Below are 22,126 nucleotides of genomic sequence, written 5' to 3' on the forward strand. Positions count from 1 at the left end.
ATATTAAGACCCTGTGTAAAAATCAGTCCCCTCTTAGATCCTCTTCCTCCTGTCAGATGTTTTTTCCCTCAGACCTGTGTCATTAAGGGCCCTTAATCATAATTCTCCCAGCCTTGTATTGTAATCTGTTTTCTTTTACACTTGCTTACATTATTTTATACAGAATACAAAAACACTCAAATTCATATATACCCAGAAACACACATATACATGCTCACAAATTTACATACACGCAAATTTACACATATACACATGTATGCAAACACATCTTTAACCCCTTGACTACAATTGACATGCCAGACATGTCACAGAACTGCATCCCCTTAAGTACAATTCCCTTACGAAAAATTACTGCAGTTTTTTCTGAAGTAATACTGCAGTTTTTTGGACATGAAAAAACTGCAATACTGCACTTTTACTGCAGTTTTACTTCACTGTACTGCAGTTTTACTGCAGTTTTCTTTGTAAGGAAGTACAAATGCAATAATGCTGCAGTACATTGAAGTACAACTGTAGGTTTGCAATATAAAAAAGTACAGTAAATGTGGAGTAATACTGCAGTAAAAGTGCAGTAAATGTGCAGTAATATTGCAGTAAAAGTGCAGTATTGCAGTTTTTTCATGTCCAAAAAACTGCAGTATTACTTCAGAAAAAACTGCAGTAATTTTTCGTAAGGGGCGTGCCTGGAACACCATAGGGTTAAACGGGTTTAGAAAGCAATCAAAGCTCACTTTCTTCTCCCAACGGTTCTGCTGTAATGCCTCGATATTGAGGCATTCAGTAACACCGAAAACTGCTGCAGAGTCCCAGCTGCCTACTTTAAGAGAGCCAAGGAAGTGATCAACGATATATAGGGTGATCACATGTCCCGCATTGCCAGGGACAGTCCCGCCGTCGTTTTTTGTACTTGAGGCTGAGGAGAGACAGGGGCGCCAAGCAGTCGCTCATGAACTTTTCAGCAACTGCTCGGGGGCCCTCACTCTCCACCGCAAGGCCTCTAGCTCGGTCGCAGTGCCGGCATTTCATGCGGAGCGCCGGAATATGACGGCGAAAATTTTATAGTAACGGGCGCTGATAAGGACGAGGATGTGATCCTGCAAATATAGGAGATTATATAGAGGAAACTAGGTGGTTATTGTCATATAAGGTTTTTATAAAGTATTAAGTTTTGACCCAACATTAACATTCATGAGACAATTGGAAATACTACTAAATAGGGCTCTAAACGATAAGGTAATCAATAAAGAGAAATACAAATTCAAAGAATCAAACATCATTTTCAAGTTTGGACTCTTCCCCTATCCTATATAAGGAGGATAAATTTGATTAAAATGATCGCCTTCACGCAGTTTCGCTATAAGATTGAAATGCTGCCACTCCTGATCCCTTTTACCATTATTAACCCCTTAACGCCCAATGAGGGGCAAGGCACGTCAGAGACAAACGCTCAGGTAACACCAATGACGTGCCTGGCACGTCATTTCATTAAACAAGCTTTTAGTTATTCTTAAGGATCAGCAATCGGTGTTCTTGTCCACCTTCCCTGACCTTCCTGTGGGTAACGGAGGCAGGGGACTGGGTTTTTCCCTTCTCCAAAAGGTCCAGCAAGTCTTGGGGTAACCCTGAGTTATGGAGTTACTGTACTTCATTTTGAGTGGTGTTGGTTGTCCTGCCGCTCTCTGTCATTTCGATTATCGGAGAAAGGGGGTGTGGTATCTGTGGGTAGCATTGGTAGCTTACAACATGTTTTCTCAGTTCAATTTCCGCTAAAATGATATGTACTGCTTTTCCTATGTTATGAAAATTAATAAAATAAAAACAAAATAACAGCATTTTTATGTGGTTTGAACTTGAACTGATCGGCGGCAAAGATGTCTCAAATAGGACGTGGGGCAGAATGACCGGTTTTGGAAACAAAAGGTTTTAAAATAGCAATATGCTACAAGTTGCCCTACAGCTTGCAAAAAAACCCACAAAACATAAAAACATTGGATATTTCTAAACTCAGGACCCGTGGCGGATCTACCGGGGTCGCAGGGGTCGCGACTGCGACCGGGCCCCGGCGGCAGGGGGGCCCAAGCCAAGGGGCCCCCCGAAATCTTATTTTTTTTTTTTTTAAATAAGGCAGGGGCGTCCAACATGCGGCCCGCGGGCCAAACGCGGCCCGCGAGACCTCGAGGTGCGGCCCGCGTAAGATCGGCAGCCAGGGCAACCGATCTTACACGAGCCGCACCTCAAGCCCTGCTACTTACTTGTGGGAGGGTCTTCTGGACAGCACAGAGGAAGCGGAGTTCACGTGACATCCTACTTCCTCTGTGCTTTAGCAGAGAAGGCAGAGGGAGGCCGCGCCCCCTGCTGAAGTCTGTGAGGGGCATCGAGGAGCTGCAGTGCAGGTAAGGGGGTGGGGAGGGTGTTTGAATGAGTGTGTGTGATTGAGGGAATGAATCTGTGAATTAATGATTATATGAATAAATGAGTGTGTGTGTGTGTGTGATAGCATGAATGTGTAAGTGCTGGAACCTAGGCATGATGGGACTGTGATTGCTGTTAGCAATCACACTCCTATCATGCCAAGTCAGCCAGTACATGCTGAAACCTGGCCAGCTGCCCCCCTTGTGTAGTGATGCTGCCAGCAGTATGGGGTCTGCACTTACAGCCACCCTGTACCAGCATGTACTGGCTGACGTGGCATGATAGGAGTGTGATTGCTAACAGCAATCACAGTCCCATAATGCCTAGGTTCCAGCATTTACTGGATGGATGTGTAAGTGCTGGAACCTAGGCATGATGGGACTGTGATTGCTGTTAGCAATCACACTCCTATCATGCCAAGTCAGCCAGTACATGCTGAAACCTGGCTAGCTGCCCCCCTTGTGTATTGATGCTGCCAGCAGTATGGGGTCTGCACATCACTTACAGCCATCCTGTACCAGCGTGTATTGGCTGACTTGGCATGATAGGAGTGTGATTGCTAACAGCAATCAGAGTCCCATCATGCCTAGGTTCCAGCATTTACTGGATGGATGTGTAAGTGCTGGAACCTAGGCATGATAGGAGTGTGATTGCTAACAGCAATCAGAGTCCCATCATGCCTAGGTTCCAGCATTTACTGGATGGATGTGTAAGTGCTGGAACCTAGGCATGATGGGACTGTGACTACTGTTAGCAATCACACTCCTATCATGCCAAGTCAGCCAGTACATGCTGAAACCTAGCTAGCTGCCCCCCTTGTGTAGTGATGCTGCCAGCAGTATGGGGTCTGCACATCACTTACAGCCACCCTGTACCAGCATGTACTGGCTGACTTGGCATGATAGGAGTGTGATTGCTAACAGCAATCACAGCGAGCACAGTCCCATCATGCCTAGGTATCAGCATTTACTGGTTGCCTAGGCTAACAGCAATCACACTCCTATCATGCCAAGTCATATTGCTAATTTTGTCCAATTGTGTGTTACCTACTTTTATTAAACATGTGAGTTTTTATTATTATTTTTAAAGGTGGGGGTCATTTTCGGTTTTGGCTAAGTGAACCCTGAATGTTTTGGTCCAGAATTTTCATTTTAGTTCATCCCTAGAATAAATCTAGGGAATCCTGAATTTGTAGTCGCAAAACTTTCAAGGCCCAGAAATCAGTGAGAGGAAGAGTAAAGGTTTTGTGTCATTTTACTTTATTTTAATCTGCATATTTTATTAAAGGCCATATTTTTTGTCACAGTGAAAAATGAGTGCGGCCCTCGCACGTATACAATTCTGATGAAGTAGCCCACTGCAGAAAAAACTTGGACACCCCTGGATTATGCCCTTTGTACATGCGCCCGTTTTTCTTAGATTTTTTTTACAGATATGATTCAATATGTAAATTGAATTTGTTGAATTAGTTGAAAAAAAATTGTTGGGTAAAAATCATGTTTTTTTTGGGGGGTGAGGGGGTGGGGGGGCCCTTGACAGATTCTCGCACCCGGGCCCTGAGGCGTCTAGTTATGCCCCTGCTCAGGACAAATATTAGAATGTATTGAGCAAAATATTTTTCTAAAGGTCAGAAAAAGTTTTTAATATTTTCACAATCTTTTTTTAAAATAAATTAGTTAAAATAATGTTATCTAAAGAAAGCCCTTATTGTCCTGAAACAGTCTATATATAATTTGTGTGGGTACACTAAATGAGAGAGAATAAAATTACCGCTGAGCATGAGCACCTCAGAAATGTTAAAACAGCCATTGTCATGGAGGGTACAAAAAATAGGAAACAACACTGTCCTCACAGCGTTAATAGAGAAATACCTCTCCAAAATTGACTGACAGGCTCTAAAGTGATTATTTGAAGAACATATTTTCCTATTGCCCTCACCCGCCAGCATTCCATAATTTTATTGGTACCAGTCATACCGTGTAATCCACGACCATCAATATGCTTCTTTTTTCTGAAAGCATTGTCTGACTTCACATCATGTTATCTGCTAATATAGAAGGAGTGGGAGCCTGGGGAGCGATCAAAGGATTAATTTTTCAACAGTTCTAGGGACTTTAGTCAAAGCAACAGAAATGGAACTGGTTTAATAATGATTTTCTCTTTTGAACCTATTTTTATTGTATTTTAAGAATAAAAAGATTCAGAATAGTGTAGATATACATCTTTCATGAACATGTGTAAAATAGTTGGGCCATCAAAGATGTAAATGGTATAATACAACCGATGTATTTCCCTATGAATCATAAATGAAACAACAACATACAACAATAAAACCCTAAACATGTAGAGAACAAAGAATAATAAAAAAGGGCCATTATGCAGAGTCATGAAAAAGTGTACATGTTAAACAAAACCGTTCTGTATAATGGGGAGGGAGACCTGCAGTGAAATGATGAAATTTTCGAAGGATAAACATATGTCAGTAAAGTTTCTACTGTCTCAGGAACACTGTAGAAGCCAGAAATTGGTGCCAAACAAAGCCAGCTTAAATGTATCTCAAGCTCTAAGGCTACCATTATGACACAAATTCTAATGTCAGAGTAGAAGTATCCATGCTGAAGCTACAAACCACCAAACATGGAGGGAATTCAGGATTGCCAAAGGGTAGAGGGGTGGTATACTCTGTAACATTAGCCTTTACATTGGACAGCCAAAGTATTGGCCCTACTATCCTAAATGTTCATATCAATTGTTTAGGGCTGCTGGTAAACCATTCTGTAGGTTCCACTACCAATTTATGTCCTTCTAATTTATTTTTCATTTTCTAGACATATCAGAAAAGAACACAAACAACAGGAAGCTGGTGGTCTCCGTGAGAGTCAAAAAATAAAGATTCAAACTTCACAATATGTAATTATTGCTTATTTATTGGCAAATAATAATCCACCGCATGATATGCGGCAGCAGGGTAATACAAACTGCAAGGGAGACATGGTGTAAACTACCTACCGTGGTTAGAGCTGAACTCAATGCTTACTTGTAGGTTTATTGAAAGACTTTCACAGTTTTCACAAAACATATGAATACACCTGGTAAAATTGTTTACAATTATATTTCGTCTTATTGGCAGTATTACTCTTTCATAGTGATATCATATTACAACATCAATGAGTTACATCCCCATACATTTTCATAGACATACTGTATGAGCATACACAGCTTTTAAAGTTGAAACACTGTAGGAATACCAGTGGGTTCTCGAGAACCTGACAGGATTCCCAAAATAGTGACATTTGTGTAGTTATAGACTACTTGTGGCTTTTTTTCTGGATAGTAGAGGAAAGTGCATATTCAACATTGATCATTGTTACTGTTAACTGACAATTTAACATTATTTACCTTTGATACTTTGAAAATGTATCAGTTAATGAAGTGCTTCAACCTGCAATTATACCTTGCTTTATATATAGCTATTACAACATTTTATTATTTCTTCAAAAGGTTTAAAAGCATAATAGAAACTTTAAATGTGTCTTTTAATCTCTATTGCAAAAATCAGTGACTGATCACACATGTTGAACAGGCATCTTAAATTAAAGTATTTAGTACATATTTAAAACTTCACCAAGAAAAAAAAATAATTGTCCCCTTTACAAGTAAACAAAATGCTTTTCCAAGAAAAATTAATTTCACATCTTCATTGATGGCTGCCTCCTTTGACCTATAATGCAGTATAATAAATGTTGATAATACTTAAATAAAAAGTTTCCTAGGCAAAGAAATCTGACTACACCACAAGTAAGTAGTGTTTAATATATTTGACATTAAGGCCATTACTTTAACATCTACCAACCAGACATTTAACTATTATGCCTATAATGAGTGTTGCCACAGCTGAAGCAACTGCCAGGCCACGTCTGAGTACCAGCTGCTTCACTGAGAGGACTTCTCCTATGACACATGTAGTTTCAGTAGCCAAATCTTCTTGTTGCACCAACTGATCAGTAAGTTTGACACCAGATGCAATATCTGGCAAGATAATATCTCCGCTGTTTGGCTTCTCCTGTACATCATACACATCAAAGGGTTGCATATGTCCTGTAGCATAGCAGAAACAAAAAATAAAATTTTCAGTTCATATGATTTTGGGGACTGAATGGGCAGACTTTTTTCTCTCTTGGATACATTTTTATTCACTGTATCTTCAACTTATATAATTCACCTTTAAAAAAATAGTAAAAGAACAAGAAACGGGGTCCCCATGATCCCTTTTAATCAGGGGATGCCGATTGTCCACCTCTTCACTCCCCCATCCTCCCGGGAATGGAATGAGGGGTGAGGCGGAGGTAGAGCTTGGGGTCTGTGACTCCAATAGGGTATTTTCCTAATAATATTAGAACCCCCTCCCATCCCCTTGAGGAGATTATTGTGGGTATTTATGGTAATATAGACTAATAATTAAAGTGATGATAGAGCGCTAAAGTATATATATATATATATATCAATTGATGCAAGCAAAATCTATAGTGAAAAAATATATAGTGAAAAAATAATATGATATAATCTGTGCTGCAGACACTTGAGGTACAGCCCCAAATACCATAAATAGTAGTGAAGAATAAAGTGTTGCGCAGAGAAGTAAATTTCAACTTATGGAGTGACAATCAAATAATTGATTGATTGTTTTGAAACAACACAAAGTGTATCCCACAAAAAATAAATTTAAATACTTATATTTCTCTCAATAGGTAAACTGGACATCCATCCATGAGAGCATATTAACATGTGGAAAGTGAAAAACAAACAGAAATCATAGTGCTTTCCTCAGTATACTGAGGAAGCCTGATTGGGCGAAACGCGTCTGCGTTTCAACGTCACTGCGTTGTATCCGGAAGCCGGTTCGGTTGGAGAAAATCAGAGAGACTCTGACACTCGAGGGATAGATCTTTAATGTGAGCATACACTTTGGCTTTTGCAGTTGCATTTAGCTTGGACACACAAGCGAATCCTGAGCTGGGGCGAATCTCCTAAGTGACATCTCTAAGTGAGGAGTTACAAGCAAAGAAGGAGTTAAAAAGCAAAAAGGAGTTAAAAAGCAAGAAGGAGGGTAAAGTATAAATCCTTGTGATTGCATATAATATATTTATATATATTTTGCGCCTTACTGTCTGTTTTTGCCAGTTATTTGAGCTATCCACATTGCCAAGATGTCCTCCATGTTTGACAATGTACATCTTGCTCAATGTATGCAATCCTTGAGCAGCGCTTCGAGGGTGCATATTGCTGTGCGAGATGTGTGCGGGTTGCTCATTTGGAAGCACAAATCCTGAGTCTAGAGGAGCAACTGGCAACACTGAGATCTATTGACAACTTGGAGAGGAGTCTGCTGCTCACTGAGCAAGCTCTCTCGCAGGTAGAGGTGGGGGAGGATAGTGGGATGGAGGTACAGGACAGTCAGGCAGCTAGCTGGGTTACAGTTAGAAGGCGGGGTAGGGGGAAAAGCGCCAGGGAGGCTAGTCCTGATCTAGCACACCCCAACAAGTTTGCCCGGCTGGCAGATAAGGGGGATGTTAGTTCAGAGTTAGCAGTACTGCAGCAAGTCACTGCCTCTGACCACCAGAGGGGTGTCTGCTCCAGAGAGGCAGCGGGAGATTAGGGAGCTAAACAAGTGGCTCAGAAGCTGGTGTAGGAAGGAGGGGTTTGGGTTCATGGAGAACTGGGCCGACTTCTCTGTCGGATACAGGCTCTACGGTAGGGACGGGCTGCACCTCAATGGGGAGGGTGCAGCTGTGCTTGGGGAGAAGATGGTCAGAAGGGTGGAGGAGTGTTTAAACTAGGGAAAGGGGGGGAGGGAAACTACAATATAGAAGGGGAAGATAGTGTAGATAGAGAACTGGGGCTTACAAATGTACCTGGGGGTGGAGCGGAGGGAGGGGTTAGAATAGTTAATAGGGATAGGCTTCATAGGTAAAAAAACCATACACCTCTAAATTGTATGCTTACTAATGCCAGAAGTCTGACCAATAAAACTGACGAACTGGAGTTAATAATGTCTGAAGAAAATTATGACATAGTGGGTATAACAGAGACATGGTTGGATGATAGCTATGACTGGGCGGTTAACATACAGGGGTATAGTCTATTCAGGAAGGATCGGAAAAAACTAAAAGGGGGAGGAGTTTGCCTTTATGTAAAGTCCAGCCTAAAGGCCACACTGCGGGAGAATATAAGTGAGGGAAATGATAATGTGGAGTCATTATGGGTAGAAATATATGGAAAGAAAAATAATAAAATACTGATCGGGGTTTGCTATAAGCCACCAAATATAATGGAAGCAGGAGAAGATCAATTATTAAAGCAAATAAACAAGGCAGCTAATCACAATGAGGTGGTTATTATGGGGGACTTTAACTATCCCGACATAAACTGGGAAAGCGAGACCTGTGAATCTCATAAAGGAAACCGGTTTCTGACTATAAGTAAGGATAATTATCTGTCCCAAATGGTACAGGACCCGACCAGAGGGGGCGCCCTACTGGACTTAATATTAACCAACAGACCTGACAGAGTAACTAATGTGCAGGTCAGGGGGCATCTAGGAAATAGTGATCACAATATGATACATTATAACTTGTCCTTCAATAAGGGAACTCTTAGAGGAGCCACAAGAACTATGAACTTTAGGAGGGCAAAGTTTGATCAACTAAGAGAAGCCCTTAACACTGTAAATTGGGAAAATGTCCTCAAAAACAAGAGTACAGACACTCAATGGGAGATTTTTAAGAATATCTTAAATTCTCACTGTGAAAGGTACATACCGTATGGGAATAAAAGAGTCAGGAACAAGAGAAAACCAATGTGGATAAATAAAAATGTAAAGGGGGCAATAAATGGCAAAAAAAAGGCATTTAAGCTACTAAAACAGGAAGGCAGTGAGGAAGCACTAAAAAGCTATCGGGAAAAAAATAAAATATGTAAAAATCAGATAAAAGCAGCAAAATTGGAGACAGAAAGACTCATTGCCAAAGAGAGTAAAACAAACCCCAAAATGTTCTTTAACTATATAAATAGTAAAAAGGTTAAAAATGAAAGCGTTGGCCCCTTAAAAAGTAATGAGGGAGAAGTTATAGATGGGGATCAGGAAAAAGCTAATCTATTAAATATATTCTTCTCTGCTGTATTCACAGAGGAAAATGAAATGCCAGGTAATATACAGCAGGATGAGATAAATGCCTCAGTACATGTCGCCTGTCTAACGCAGGAAGAAGTGCAGTGCCGCCTAAAAAAAATCAAAATAGACAAATCACCAGGTCCAGATGGCATTCACCCCCGCGTTCTAAGGGAGTTAAGTAATGTAATAGACAGACCCCTATTTCTAATATTCAAGGACTCTATAGTGACAGGGTCTGTTCCCCAGGACTGGCGCATAGCAAATGTTGTGCCAATATTCAAAAAGGGGACAAAAAGTGACCCGGGGAATTATAGGCCTGTTAGTTTAACTTCTGTTGTGTGTAAACTGTTTGAGGGTTTCCTAAGAGATGCTATTTTGGAGTATCTCAATGAAAATAAATGTATGACTCCATATCAGCATGGGTTTACAAGGGATCGGTCCTGTCAAACTAACCTGATCAGCTTTTATGAGGAGGTGAGCTCAAGACTGGATCGGGGTGAATCGCTGGATGTCGTATATCTTGATTTTTCCAAAGCATTTGATACGGTGCCACATAAAAGGCTGGTACATAAAATGAGAATGCTTGGGCTGGGGGAGAATGTGTGTATGTGGGTAAGTAACTGGCTCAGTGATAGGAAACAGAGGGTGGTTATTAATGGTACATACTCTGAGTGGGTGACTGTTGCTAGTGGGGTACCACAGGGGTCAGTTTTGGGTCCTATTCTTTTTAATATATTTATTAATGACCTTGTAGAGGGATTGCATAGTAAAGTATCAATCTTTGCAGACGATACTAAGCTCTGTAACATGGTTAACACAATAGAGGACAGCGCACGCTTACAAATGGATCTGCATAGGTTGGAGGCTTGGGCTGGGATGTGGCAGATGAGGTTCAACACAGATAAATGTAAGGTTATGCACATGGGGAAGAAAAATCCAGGCTGGGAATATGTATTAAATGGGAAAACACTGGGGACGACTGACATGAAAAAGGACTTAGGAGTTTTAGTTAACAGTAAATTTACCTGTAGCGACCAGTGTCAGGCAGCTGCTGCTAAGGCAAATAAAATCATGGGGTGCATCAAAAGGGGCATAGATGCCCACGACAAGGAAATAATTCTACCACTGTACAAGTCACTAGTCAGACCACACATGGAATACTGTGTACAGTACTGGGCACCAGTGTACAAGAAAGATATAGTGGAGCTGGAGAGGGTTCAAAGACGGGCAACCAGAGTAATAAGGGGAATGGGAGGACTACAGTACCCAGAAAGATTATCAGAATTGGGGTTATTTAGTTTGGAAAAAAGACGGCTTAGGGGGGACTTGATAACTATGTATAAATATATAAGGGGGCAGTACAGAGATCACTCCCAGGACCTATTTATACACAGGACTGTATCTATAATAAGGGGACATCCTCTACGGCTGGAGGAAAGAAGGTTTCTACACCAGCACAGACGGGGGTTCTTTACAGTAAGAGCGGTGAGATTATGGAACTCTCTGCCAGAGGAAGTGGTGATGGTAAACTCAATAAAAGAGTTCAAAAGGAGCCTGGACGTGTTTCTCGAAAGCAATAATATTACAAGTTATGGATATTAGATTAATAGGGACAGAACGTTGATCCAGGGATTTATTCTGATTGCCATATTTGGAGTCGGGAAGGAATTTTCCCCCTGGTATGGGGCAATTGGCATCTGCTTCATAAGGGTTTTTTGCCTTCCTCTGGATCAAAACAGTAGGGACACTATGTATATAGGTTGAACTTGATGGACTTTGGTCTTTTTTCAACCTTATGAACTATGTTACTATGTTACTATGTTACTTTATTTTATATAATAAATTCTTCATATAGTTTACCTTTTGCCTCTCCATTCATATCCTCCTTTGCGATAAATTACCGTGTGGACGGATAATCGTTTGAGACACAGAATCAGGGGGAAGACCCTCCAGAAAAACACGATCGATAATACAGAGCCAGAATCTCTTGCCGTGTGTTTGAAAAAGTCTGAGCAAACTGTTTTGCTCTACCTTATGTGAGTGTGATACTACCTAGGGGGAAACACTTGATATACATTTGAATACGGAAAGCACTATGATTTCTGTTTGTTTTTCACTTTTCCGCATGTTAATATGCTCTTGTGATACAACGGATGGATGTCCAGTTTAACAACTGAGAGAAATATAAGTATTATTAAAATTTATTTTTTGTTGGATACACTTTGTGTTGTTTTTGGTGAAATTTATTTATGTTAATATACCCACTAAGGATTCTTTCATTAAAATACCTCACACCATAAGGGCTAGGGGAAGGAGGGGCAATCATTTGCCTCCCTTGGATAAAAGGGGTCCTGGATGTTTTTAAATATATATTTTATCAATATTATTATTAAATGTTGCAAGCTTTAGGTGAGTACATACAAGTACACATTGAAATTGCATGTCAACAAATTTAAAGTTGCATGCCCTTGCAAAAACAGATAGCGAGTCAAGTTTTTTAAGTTAACCCTTAACTTGACTGACAACTCAACTTCTTAGTGAATACACCACTATGATAGATTATTCTTTATTGACCAGAATGCTAGCTGATAAAAATCACATTGGCTTAGTAATAAAGTATGTAAAACAATCTAATCTAAAACAAAATCTATTACTTTGCACTAGCGCAGCCTTAGGCGTCCTTGCCATGGCCCCAGACTTAAGTGGATCTTGCAGTGCTGCTGCTTACTACTTTCCAGTTCTGAATGAAGCAGAGCACTGGGATATTCCAGCGCTCTGCAGAGACCTGCAGAGACCATCAGTGTGATGAAGAGTTCAAGTCCACTCTAAACCATGAAAGTGTCATTTAAATAAATAGCAGCACTGTATCCATAAAGGGTCAACCAAGTTGACCAAGTTTGTGAGCTGTGGTTGGAACAAGAACATATTTCAGCCATCCTAATAACATTTGTAAATCACCTACCATTTTCAGGAGTAGCAGAACCAGGACTCCCTGTCTGTGTACTTTTGGGACCAGGATGCTTTTTCTTTAGCTTCACTCCTGCTCGAACCATAGCCTGGCAGACAAAAGAAAGACATATAATAAGTCAATATAACAAAAACTAATGGTTTCTTCTTTCTGTTCTGTTGGTGTCCCATCCTAGTTAAATGTTACTCTCAACATGGAAATTAAATACACTGTTTACAGATGCCTGTTATACTTTAACTGCTTTTGCTGTGCAATTTAAAATAAAAAATTATATTTTAGGATGAAATTGTTATTAAAAGTAATAATATTTTACATTTAAGGATATTGCTCTAAATTCACAAGAACTTTAAAATACAGACTGTTCATCTATTTTCACATTTCTGTTGTTCCGGGAACACAGGCAGACATTGGTGCAGAATTGGAACTGCTGTGGCTCATGCAAGTGGTCAACAGCATCTAGTCAACTTGTTTTTTTTACAGTGGAAGGCTTTTATCACTTTTGATCCATCATAAGCATACAGAATTGTTGTCCTCAAAAAAAGTGAGTACTCAACAACTGGAGTGCCAAAGGTTCTTTTTAATATCATCATTGGTACTGCAGCTGCTGTGGAATGCACATCTCATGATTCTCTGCCACTCATTTGGTTGGCTGAGCATCAGGAGATAGGTAATAACTAGACTTGGGCACCAGGGGGCTCTTCATCTTCGTGCTCGTCTTCGGCAAAAAAAAAATCTTCGTATTCCGCAAATATTCGCCCGTTCCTGTCTTCTCTTCTGGCGAATATTCATGGACATTCTTCGTGTTCGTTTTTTCTTCGTTTTTTCTGGTTAAGGGGTTAATATGGGGTTAACGCGTACCGCAGCAGCTCTGGCGCCAGGAGTTTAAATGTCCGTATGAGCAACTCTATTGGTCGCCAGCAGGGGGCCTCCTGCTGGCGACCAATGAGCACACTACCATATATAGCTAATATATTTTCGGGCAGAATATTACGCTACTCAATGTAAAACCAACAGAGGGCAGCATTCTGTCCGAAGATATATTAGCCATATGTGGTAGTGTGTTCATTTTCATTTATTAATTATTTAAATAAAATATATTTAAATATGGTCTCCCCGCTGCAACAGTTAAATGTCCGCACTCAAGGACATTAATTCTGTCGAACTTGCAAACTCTTTTTTTCTATTTATTTTGGGGTTTTTTTGTATTAAACTGTTAGACGAAAGGATCATGGGAATATATGTTATTTGTATAAATGCAAATGAGCACACTGTCACATATGGCTAATATATGTTCGAACAGAATGCTGCCCTCTATTGGTTATACATTGAGTTTAACTGTTGCAGTGGGGAGACCAGCAGATCATGGGAATATATTTTATTTAAATAATTAATAAATGAAAATGAGCAAACTACCACATATGGCTAATATAACTTCGGACAGAATGCTCCCCTCTGTTGGTTATACATTGAGTAGCATAATAATTTATTATGCTACTCAATGTATCTTACCAATAGAGGGCAGCATTATGTCCGAAGTTATAATAAGTGATTATGCTAAGTTAAATGTCCGTACCAGCGACTTTGTTGGTCGCTGGCACGGACTTTTAACTGTTGCAGCAGGGTCCCAGATTTTTTTTTTCTGCATAGCAACTAGTGGTAAAGGGCCGTGCGAGTAAGCCTATTGGTCGCTTGCACGGCCCTTTAACCTAAGGATTTCTGCTCCCGTTATCCAACGCAGCATCGCAGGGGTTAACAGGAGCGGAAATCAGGAGTTAAAAAGGCCGTGCGAGTGGGCCTATTGGTCACCTGCAGGGTCTTCCTCTGGCATCAACCAATTGGTTGATGCCAGAGGAAGACCCTGCAGGTGACCAATAGGCTCACTCGCACTGCCCTGTAACCCCTGACGGTGAACCTGCGGATTTCCGCTTCAGTCAACTCCCGCGATGCCGTGAAGATAAAGTAGGCTAGATGGGGAAGGGACCGGGGAGATTAGTAGACAAAGACGAAGACGATCACGAAGATTCTTCGTGTGTGTGTCTTCGTCTACGTTTTACCGGCACTGTATTCTCTTCTACGTTTCTTCGGAACGAACAAAAAAACGGACCCTTCGTGTTCGTTTTCATGTTCGCCCGAAGACGAATGCACAAGTCTAGTAATAACAGCATGAGTGCCAAATGTTAGCCACAGCTGCTGCAAAACTACCAAGTGTCCTGTTTTGGTTCATTTTTTTTTTACTACCTTCTAACTATCATATTTCCAGTGTCCATAACCTACCTTTTTGACCTCCCTTATTTTCCACCTTTGTGTTCTCAACCCCCTCATCATGCCACTATTTTAACCCCTTGATGACAATTGCCGGTCGGGGCACGTCACGGAAATTCAAGCCGATAACGACAAATGACGTGCCAGGACCGGCACGTCATTCAACGGGTGCAGAAAGCGATCTATTTTCGCTTTCTGCACCGAAACGGCGTTGCTGTAATGCCTCGACCTCGAGGCATTCAGCAACGCCATTATCGGCACAAAGGGGCCATCTCTGGCCCCTCCCCGGGACGTCAACATCCGCCATACTTTGTATGGCGGCGGACGCCCGTTTTAAACTTAAATGGTGTCGCTGGAATGCCTCGATCAGGAGGCATCCAGCAACACCAAACACTTACCTGGGGATGGACTGTGACCGCTCCGGAGAGCGGTCACAGCCGCAGCTGCCGGTGATCTTCGCCATCAGCAAGATGGCGGCGGTCCGGGAAAATTCAATAAAGAAAAACAATAAAGTCTAAAAAGTTCGCTAGACGATCTCCAGACCCTCTAGAGAACTCTGGCTCCACTTGCAGGTTGAATATAGGTACTGCATTCAACCATGCAAGTCAATGGAGCTCAGCTTTCTAATCACAGTGTGATTAGAAAAAATACATTAAAAATAAAATAAAATTAATAATAATTAGAAAAAAAATAATAAAAAACCAGTAAAATGTAAAAATAATTTCCCACTGATGTCACTATCAGGGGAACCTTCAAGTTGAAAAAAAATGTTAAAAAAATTAAAAAAAAAGGCAAAAAAAAAAATATATATATATATATAAAAAATATATTTTTGTGAGCAAGTCCTAAAATTAGCATATTAGCTTAAAACAATTCTCGCATGGAAAGAGTTAAAATACTGGCATATTAAATGCCCATGGGGTGTTTACTTTTAAAAAATGTATGATTTGATGGGGTAAATTGAATTGGCCGGGTTCAACAATGTCCCAATTAACACGGGGGGAAGGATGGCCACACATCTAATTTCCAATTAGAAAAATGCACACGTACCAAATGTGGCCTTTTAGTTCCCCCCAAAAATGACAAACCCATGCATGTGGGGTATCACTGTACTCAGGAGATGTTGCTGAACACATATTGGGGTGTCGTGTGACAGCGGCATATACCAAGAGCTGTAAATTCATACATAAAGTAGGTGTGTGTGGGAAAAATACACACACAAAAATACTACTGCAAACTTTGAAAAAATGCTGGTGGTAAAATGTGTGCATGCAAAGAGTTAAAATACCAGCATTTAAAATACCCTGGGGTGTCTAGTTTTCAAAAATATATGGTTTTGTTGGGCACACTGAAATGGCCCGGCTCAAAGATGTACCAAATAGGGCATGGGCAGTGGATCCCCAAATGCCAAAGTTCAACATTGAAAAATGTGCATGCCCCAAATGTGGCCCTTTTGCCCCCGAACAGCCAGGCAAAATCATTCATGTGGGGTATCACTGCGCTCAGGAGATGTTGTTGAACACATATTGGGGTGTTTTGTGATAGTGACATATACGAGAACTTTTTAATTCATACCTGAAGTAAAATGTGTGTGACAAAACAAATGCAAATAAATGACTATCACAAAGTTTGACAAAGACTGGTGGTAGATATGGTGCATGGAAAGAGTTAAAATACTAGCATTTGAAATACCCTGGGGTGTCTAGTTTTCAAAAATATATGGCTTTATTGGGCACACGGAAATGGCCGGGCTCAAAGATGTACCAAATAGGGCATGGGCAGTGGATCCCCAAATGCCAAAGTTCAACATTGAAAAATGTGCATGCCCCAAATGTGGCCCTTTTGCCCCCAAACAGACAGGCAAAATCATTCATGTGAGGTATCGCTGTACTCAGGAGATGTTGCTAAACACATATTGGGGTGTTTTTTTATAGTGACATATACCAGAACCTGTTTATTCATACCTAAAGTAAAATGTGTGTGAAAAAACAAATGCAAAGAAATTACTACCATAAAGTTTGACAAAGGCTGATGGTAGAATAAGTGCTTGGAAAGGGTTAAAATACCAGCATTTGGAATACCCTGGGCTGTCTAGTTTTCAAAAATATATGACTTGATGGGGTAAATTGCATTGGCCGGCTTCAAAGATACCCGAAATGGCACATGGGGGGAAGAATTACCAGATTTGGAAAAAATGGCTTTGAAATAGCAAAACGCTACCTGTACTTATTGCTCCATAACGTGCAGAAAAAAGCAAAAAAACATAAAAACATTGGGTATTTTTAAACTCAGGACAAATAGTAGAATCTATTTAGCAGGTTTTTTTATTACCTTTTATAGATGAGTAAAAGATTTTTCAACTAAAAGTTAGAAACTCATTTTTTTCTAAATTTTTCACCATATTTTATACTTTTTTTAATAGTAAATAATATGATACAATCAAAACAATGTCATCTAAAGAAAGCCCTTCTTGTCCTGAAAAAAACAATATCTAATGTGTGTGGGTTCAGTAAACGGGAAAGAAGAAAATTACAGCTAAACACGAGCAGCGCAGAAATGTTAAAACGGCCATTGTCACGAAGGGTACAAAAAGTAAAATCAGCCTTTGTCACGAAGGGGTTAAAGAAGCTTTTAAGATGTGTGCTTGGTAATCTGTTTTTCAGCCACAACAATACGTGTATACTGACAGCCATCACTTCCTCATCTCTTAACCAAAACGTCACTTCACTTGGCTTATCCTCTTTGACACCTCTGCAGCCTTTGACACTGTGTAGAGGACTGCATTGGGAGGCGGGTCCTGCGGGTCTTATCTTGCTCTGCCCAGGAACAAGGCGGAGTCACGTGATCTGACATCACTTCCTGTGACTCCGCCTTGTTCCTGGGCGGAGCAAGAGAAGAGACGCTGTGAGGGAACAACTTCCTGGACTGCGCGGGAAATCAGGTAAGGAGGCGGGCGTGATTGGCCACAAATGTAGCGGGAGCGGGCGGGATTGGCCACAAATGTGGCGGGAGCGGAACACCCACATTGCGGGAGCAGGCGGGAGCGGGATTAAAAACAGCGGGAGCGGGCGGGAGCGGGCGGGAGCGGGCGGGAGCGGGATTAAAAAAGCTGTCCCGCGCAGGGCTCTACACTGTAGCAATCTTCCGCTCCTGCAAACGCTTTATTGATATGGCTCTCTCCTGGTTCAAGTTCTACCTCTCTGGCTACCTTTAATGTCTCTTTCTCTGACACTTGTTCCTCTCCTTATACTTGACTTGGTTGGTGTACCTCAGGGCCCAGTTTTGGGGCCTCTACTTTTCTCTGTCTATTCTTCCTCTGGGAACTAACCTCTTCTTTTGGATTCCAGTACCACTTCTAGTATGACGTGCTCATTTACCTTTCCTTTCCTGACCCCTCGTTTTTCAGTCACCTCACTAACTAAAGGATAGGTTGTCGTATCTCAGTATCCCCTTTACAAGAGGTGTGGAGCCTCTCCAGCAACAACCTGCTGTGGGTTTCTCCTGTATTTCTATACCCACCAACTACCAAAAAAGGAGAAGAAAATGGCAAAACTGTACAGAAAATAATGTATCATGTGGAGGTGGTGTTGAAAGAAGAAACCACAGTCTACCTAATGGAGCAAATTAGATTATTTAATAAAACAAGTGACTAGACTATAAGTGAACATGGCATTCACATTTACCTCTTCACATGCTTTGTCCCAGTTCAGGAGTACAATAAATGTCCCAAAACACACAGCTTGCATAAAAGTACAGGTAATCAGTCCGGTCCAAAGGCCTTTAAAAGAGAATGCAGTGGTTAAAAGGATAATACCACAATGAAGTCTCACACAATAAATATGAATTAGCACATTTTCACAAAGATTTGGCAAGTTGCAGACTGTTCTCAACTCGCTTTACACTTGTACAAATAATACTTAAATCATATTCACCCAACTGTAGGAGATTAGAGATCAATGTGCTAAAAAAACACAAGCAACTTGGAAATTCCTTAAGACACAGATTACAAATTGCAAATTTCACCTCACATTCTCAGGGGCATATGAAGGGAATTACCAGCTCCCCAAAGGGAAATATTAATGTAATAAAATAAAATAAATAAAATGATGCCCCATATATGACAGCAATATAATTAAAATATATTTGTATATATTTGTTCCCATCATTTCTTGCTATTTAGATACTGAGCAACAAAGGATGAAGGATTATCGTGTATGTTATAGCATACATTCTCACCTATTACACCAAGCTTTACAGCAAACATCAAGGATACTCCTATAGGCAAACCAACAATGTAATACCCAACAACATTAAGAATGGCACCAAACTTTTGTTTTCCTGTTCCGCGTAACACTGCACCACAGGTGATCTAGAAGTAATAATAAAAATAGGTTATTAGGCATATTTCACATAATATCTGTAATTATGTTATATAATCAATACTTACAGAAATTGCATCAAAAAAATTAAGTGGAACAAACATAAGCAGGAGACTTGAAACCAGATGAACAATCTCTCTGTGGATATAAAAGATATTATTTATATCACATGTCCAGGAATGGTTGCAGCAGGGACGTAACCAGAAGCCTTAGGGCCCCGGTGCCAGAATCTGTTAAGCCCGCCCCACCCAATCTACCCCCTTCTCACACCATCTAACCCCTTCTGAGGCTATCTACCCCCTCACCCCCTTCTCAGGCTATCTACCCCCTCTCCCTCCCTTCTCACTATCTACCCTCTCCCTACCCCTCCTCTCACTATATACCATCTCCCTACCCCTTCTCAGTATCTACCCTCTCCCTACCCCCCCTTCTCACTATCTACCCTCTCCCTACCCCCCTTCTCACTATCTACCTTCTCCCAAACCCCGTTCTCACTATCTACCCTCTCCCTACCCCCCTTTGTAGGTCACTTACCGTGCAGTCCTGTGGTGGAGGTGTGAGGCCTCTGTCTCACTGCTCTGCCGCGGTGCGCACAACTTCACTGCTGAGCGTTGGCATATGATGTCATATGCCGGCACTCAGCGTGAAGCGCCTGCACCCGAGACAGACACCTCACGCTCCCACCACTGCAGTCGGGGTATCGCTGATGCAGGCGGCGGCAGAGGATACAGAAAGGCGCCAAGCGGTTGCTGAAAACGACCGCTCGGCACCCCTTGGGCCCCCTCTGACTGCCAGAACTCCAGGGCCTGGTCGCAGTCGCGACCCCGGTAGTTCCGCCACTGGGTTGCAGGAATTGTATTGTATGGTGATCCCTTGGTATATAACACAATTAATAAAGGATTCCTACTCCTACTACTTTCAGTGACTATCATATAAGCCCCACGTTCCAATAATATTCATTTTTATGCATGTCTTGGCTTTTTAGATTTTTTGAAAAGTTTACATTACTTGCTATTTCCTACGACTTGAAAGAGCATTGCTTAACTATGGGAATGATATGATATATGGCAGGGTGCACAGTAAGTTAAAATGTATTTAATTGCAATAGTAACACAGTACAGAATAGCAAAAGGTTTACAGTGTGCATAAAGCTATAACAAATAATTAATAAGTTAATTTCATAAAAGGGCAGATTAAGTAGGCCAAGGTGGTACAAATATGTACCAATCAGAACTATCCTCTTTTTGGACATTGGTCTTTTAAGCCAATCTGACCATAAATGAGTATGACATTGTTAAAAAAAACAATTTGATTGTCCAGGATGAATACACACTATATATATATAAATATACAGTATATGTGTGTGCATATGTGTGTATCCCTAGTAAAAGTGTAAGGTAGGTAAGCTAATAAGGATATCACTTAAATCTAACTGTTGCAAAGCTACAACATTCTGTCATCCTTGATAAACATTTACCAACCTGTCTGGTGTAAAAATTAATGGAATATAATCTTTCAATCCAGCAATTGTAACACCGGTCAGTAATGCCAAAGAGACTAATGGACAAGAAAAAAATAATTAATTACATTCATTATCAAGAAGACACAATCAATAACATCGGCTGCAGAGCTAATGATGTACAATGACAAAATAATTGTATATTAACACCAATATAAAAATAAAGAGGTGGAGTTATGAGACATGCACTAAATAGACACTTCAGTCATCATATCATAGCAGCATGGCCCCTTTACATTTCTGTGCTGTTTTGCAAATGTATATTCATTTGCCCCTTTCCACACACCCCAGCTCTCTACACGGTATATCTTTCTGCATGTCATATACTCATCTTCAGTCTATTCAGATCCTTAGATGTGTGAAAAATCTTCCTTTTTAAATGGAAGCACTTTCTTTTCACTGATTAATTGCTTCAAGCAGACATTCAGTGTCATGGAGCTGTTGCTGCCAGACTGTAACTTCTAGGCCAATTAAGTGCTATATATTTTCCGGCTGCAGCATAAGTGCGTGGGATCTACACGCTGCCCTGGCTACATGACAGGGAAGTCAGAAGCACCGGTAAGTTTGGGGGGGGGGGGGGCGGGGAGTGTTAAATGGGGGGGGGGGGGCATAAGGCATTTCTGGAGGCAGAGTGCTCTGTGAAATGCCTTTTAACCCCTTTAATGCCACTCTGCCTCCAGAAATGCCTTTTTAACCTCTATACGCCACTCTGCCTCCTAAATGCCTTAAACCTCCCTATATGCCACTCTTCCCCATAATATGCCTTTTAACCCACCAGAGTGGCATATAGGGGTATAAGGCATTTCTGGAGGTAGAGTGGCACATAGGGGGTCAAAAGGCATATCATGGGGCACAGTGGCATATAGGGTTAAAAGGCATATCATGGGGCACAGTGGCATTTAGAGGGTTAAAAGGCATATCATGGGGCACAGTGGCATATAGGGGGTATAAGGCATTTCTGGGGCAGTATAACTGGGGGGGCAGGTTGGAAAATAGAAGGAAATAAAACCAAAATATTTTTCTCAATCATAGCTTTTATTAAAAAAAAATAGTTTAGATGAATTAACATTTACTGGTAAAACTTTTTTCCTATAGGGTCGTCTTATATTCAGGCTTTTTCTTTTTTTCCTAAATTAATATTCAGATTTGGGGGGTCGTTTTATAATCAGGGTCGTCTTATAATCGAGCAAATACGGTATAATTTGCATTTATTTACAAAGTAATTTAGAATGCATTATACAGATCATTTAATTTTATTATTTCTTCTTGTTGATCTTGTTGTTTAATCCCACAGAACCATCGAAATTCAAGAAGCTTTTTCATAAATTTGTTTGCTTTTCTGTCACATGACAATGAAGTGGCCCTGGCAAAAAATGCAGGTTACAATTTAAGTGATTAATTATTTTTAGGAATGA

At 40.8% G+C, this 22,126-nt stretch overlaps 1 protein-coding gene across 1 annotated transcript in view; it reads right to left on the bottom strand.

Annotated features, from left to right (window-relative positions):
- Positions 1 to 1,022: 1,022 nt before the first annotated feature.
- LOC149300992 (multidrug and toxin extrusion protein 1-like) overlaps positions 1,023 to 22,126 on the bottom strand; it is a 47,658-nt gene continuing 26,554 nt past the window's right edge. Inside the window, exons 12-16 of the mRNA XM_089484506.1 lie at positions 20,674 to 20,749; positions 19,261 to 19,330; positions 19,050 to 19,182; positions 18,497 to 18,591; positions 1,023 to 1,094 (exon numbers count right to left, since the gene is read on the bottom strand). Of these exons, the coding sequence (XP_089340632.1) occupies positions 1,023 to 1,094; positions 18,497 to 18,591; positions 19,050 to 19,182; positions 19,261 to 19,330; positions 20,674 to 20,749 (446 nt within the window). The remainder of the gene's footprint in view (positions 1,095 to 18,496; positions 18,592 to 19,049; positions 19,183 to 19,260; positions 19,331 to 20,673; positions 20,750 to 22,126) is intronic.

This window comes from Sceloporus occidentalis, unplaced genomic scaffold, assembly GCF_023333645.1.
Source record: "Sceloporus occidentalis isolate IW3139 unplaced genomic scaffold, rSceOcc1.0.p SCAF_22, whole genome shotgun sequence".
NCBI classification, from domain to species: Eukaryota; Metazoa; Chordata; class Lepidosauria; order Squamata; family Phrynosomatidae; genus Sceloporus; species Sceloporus occidentalis.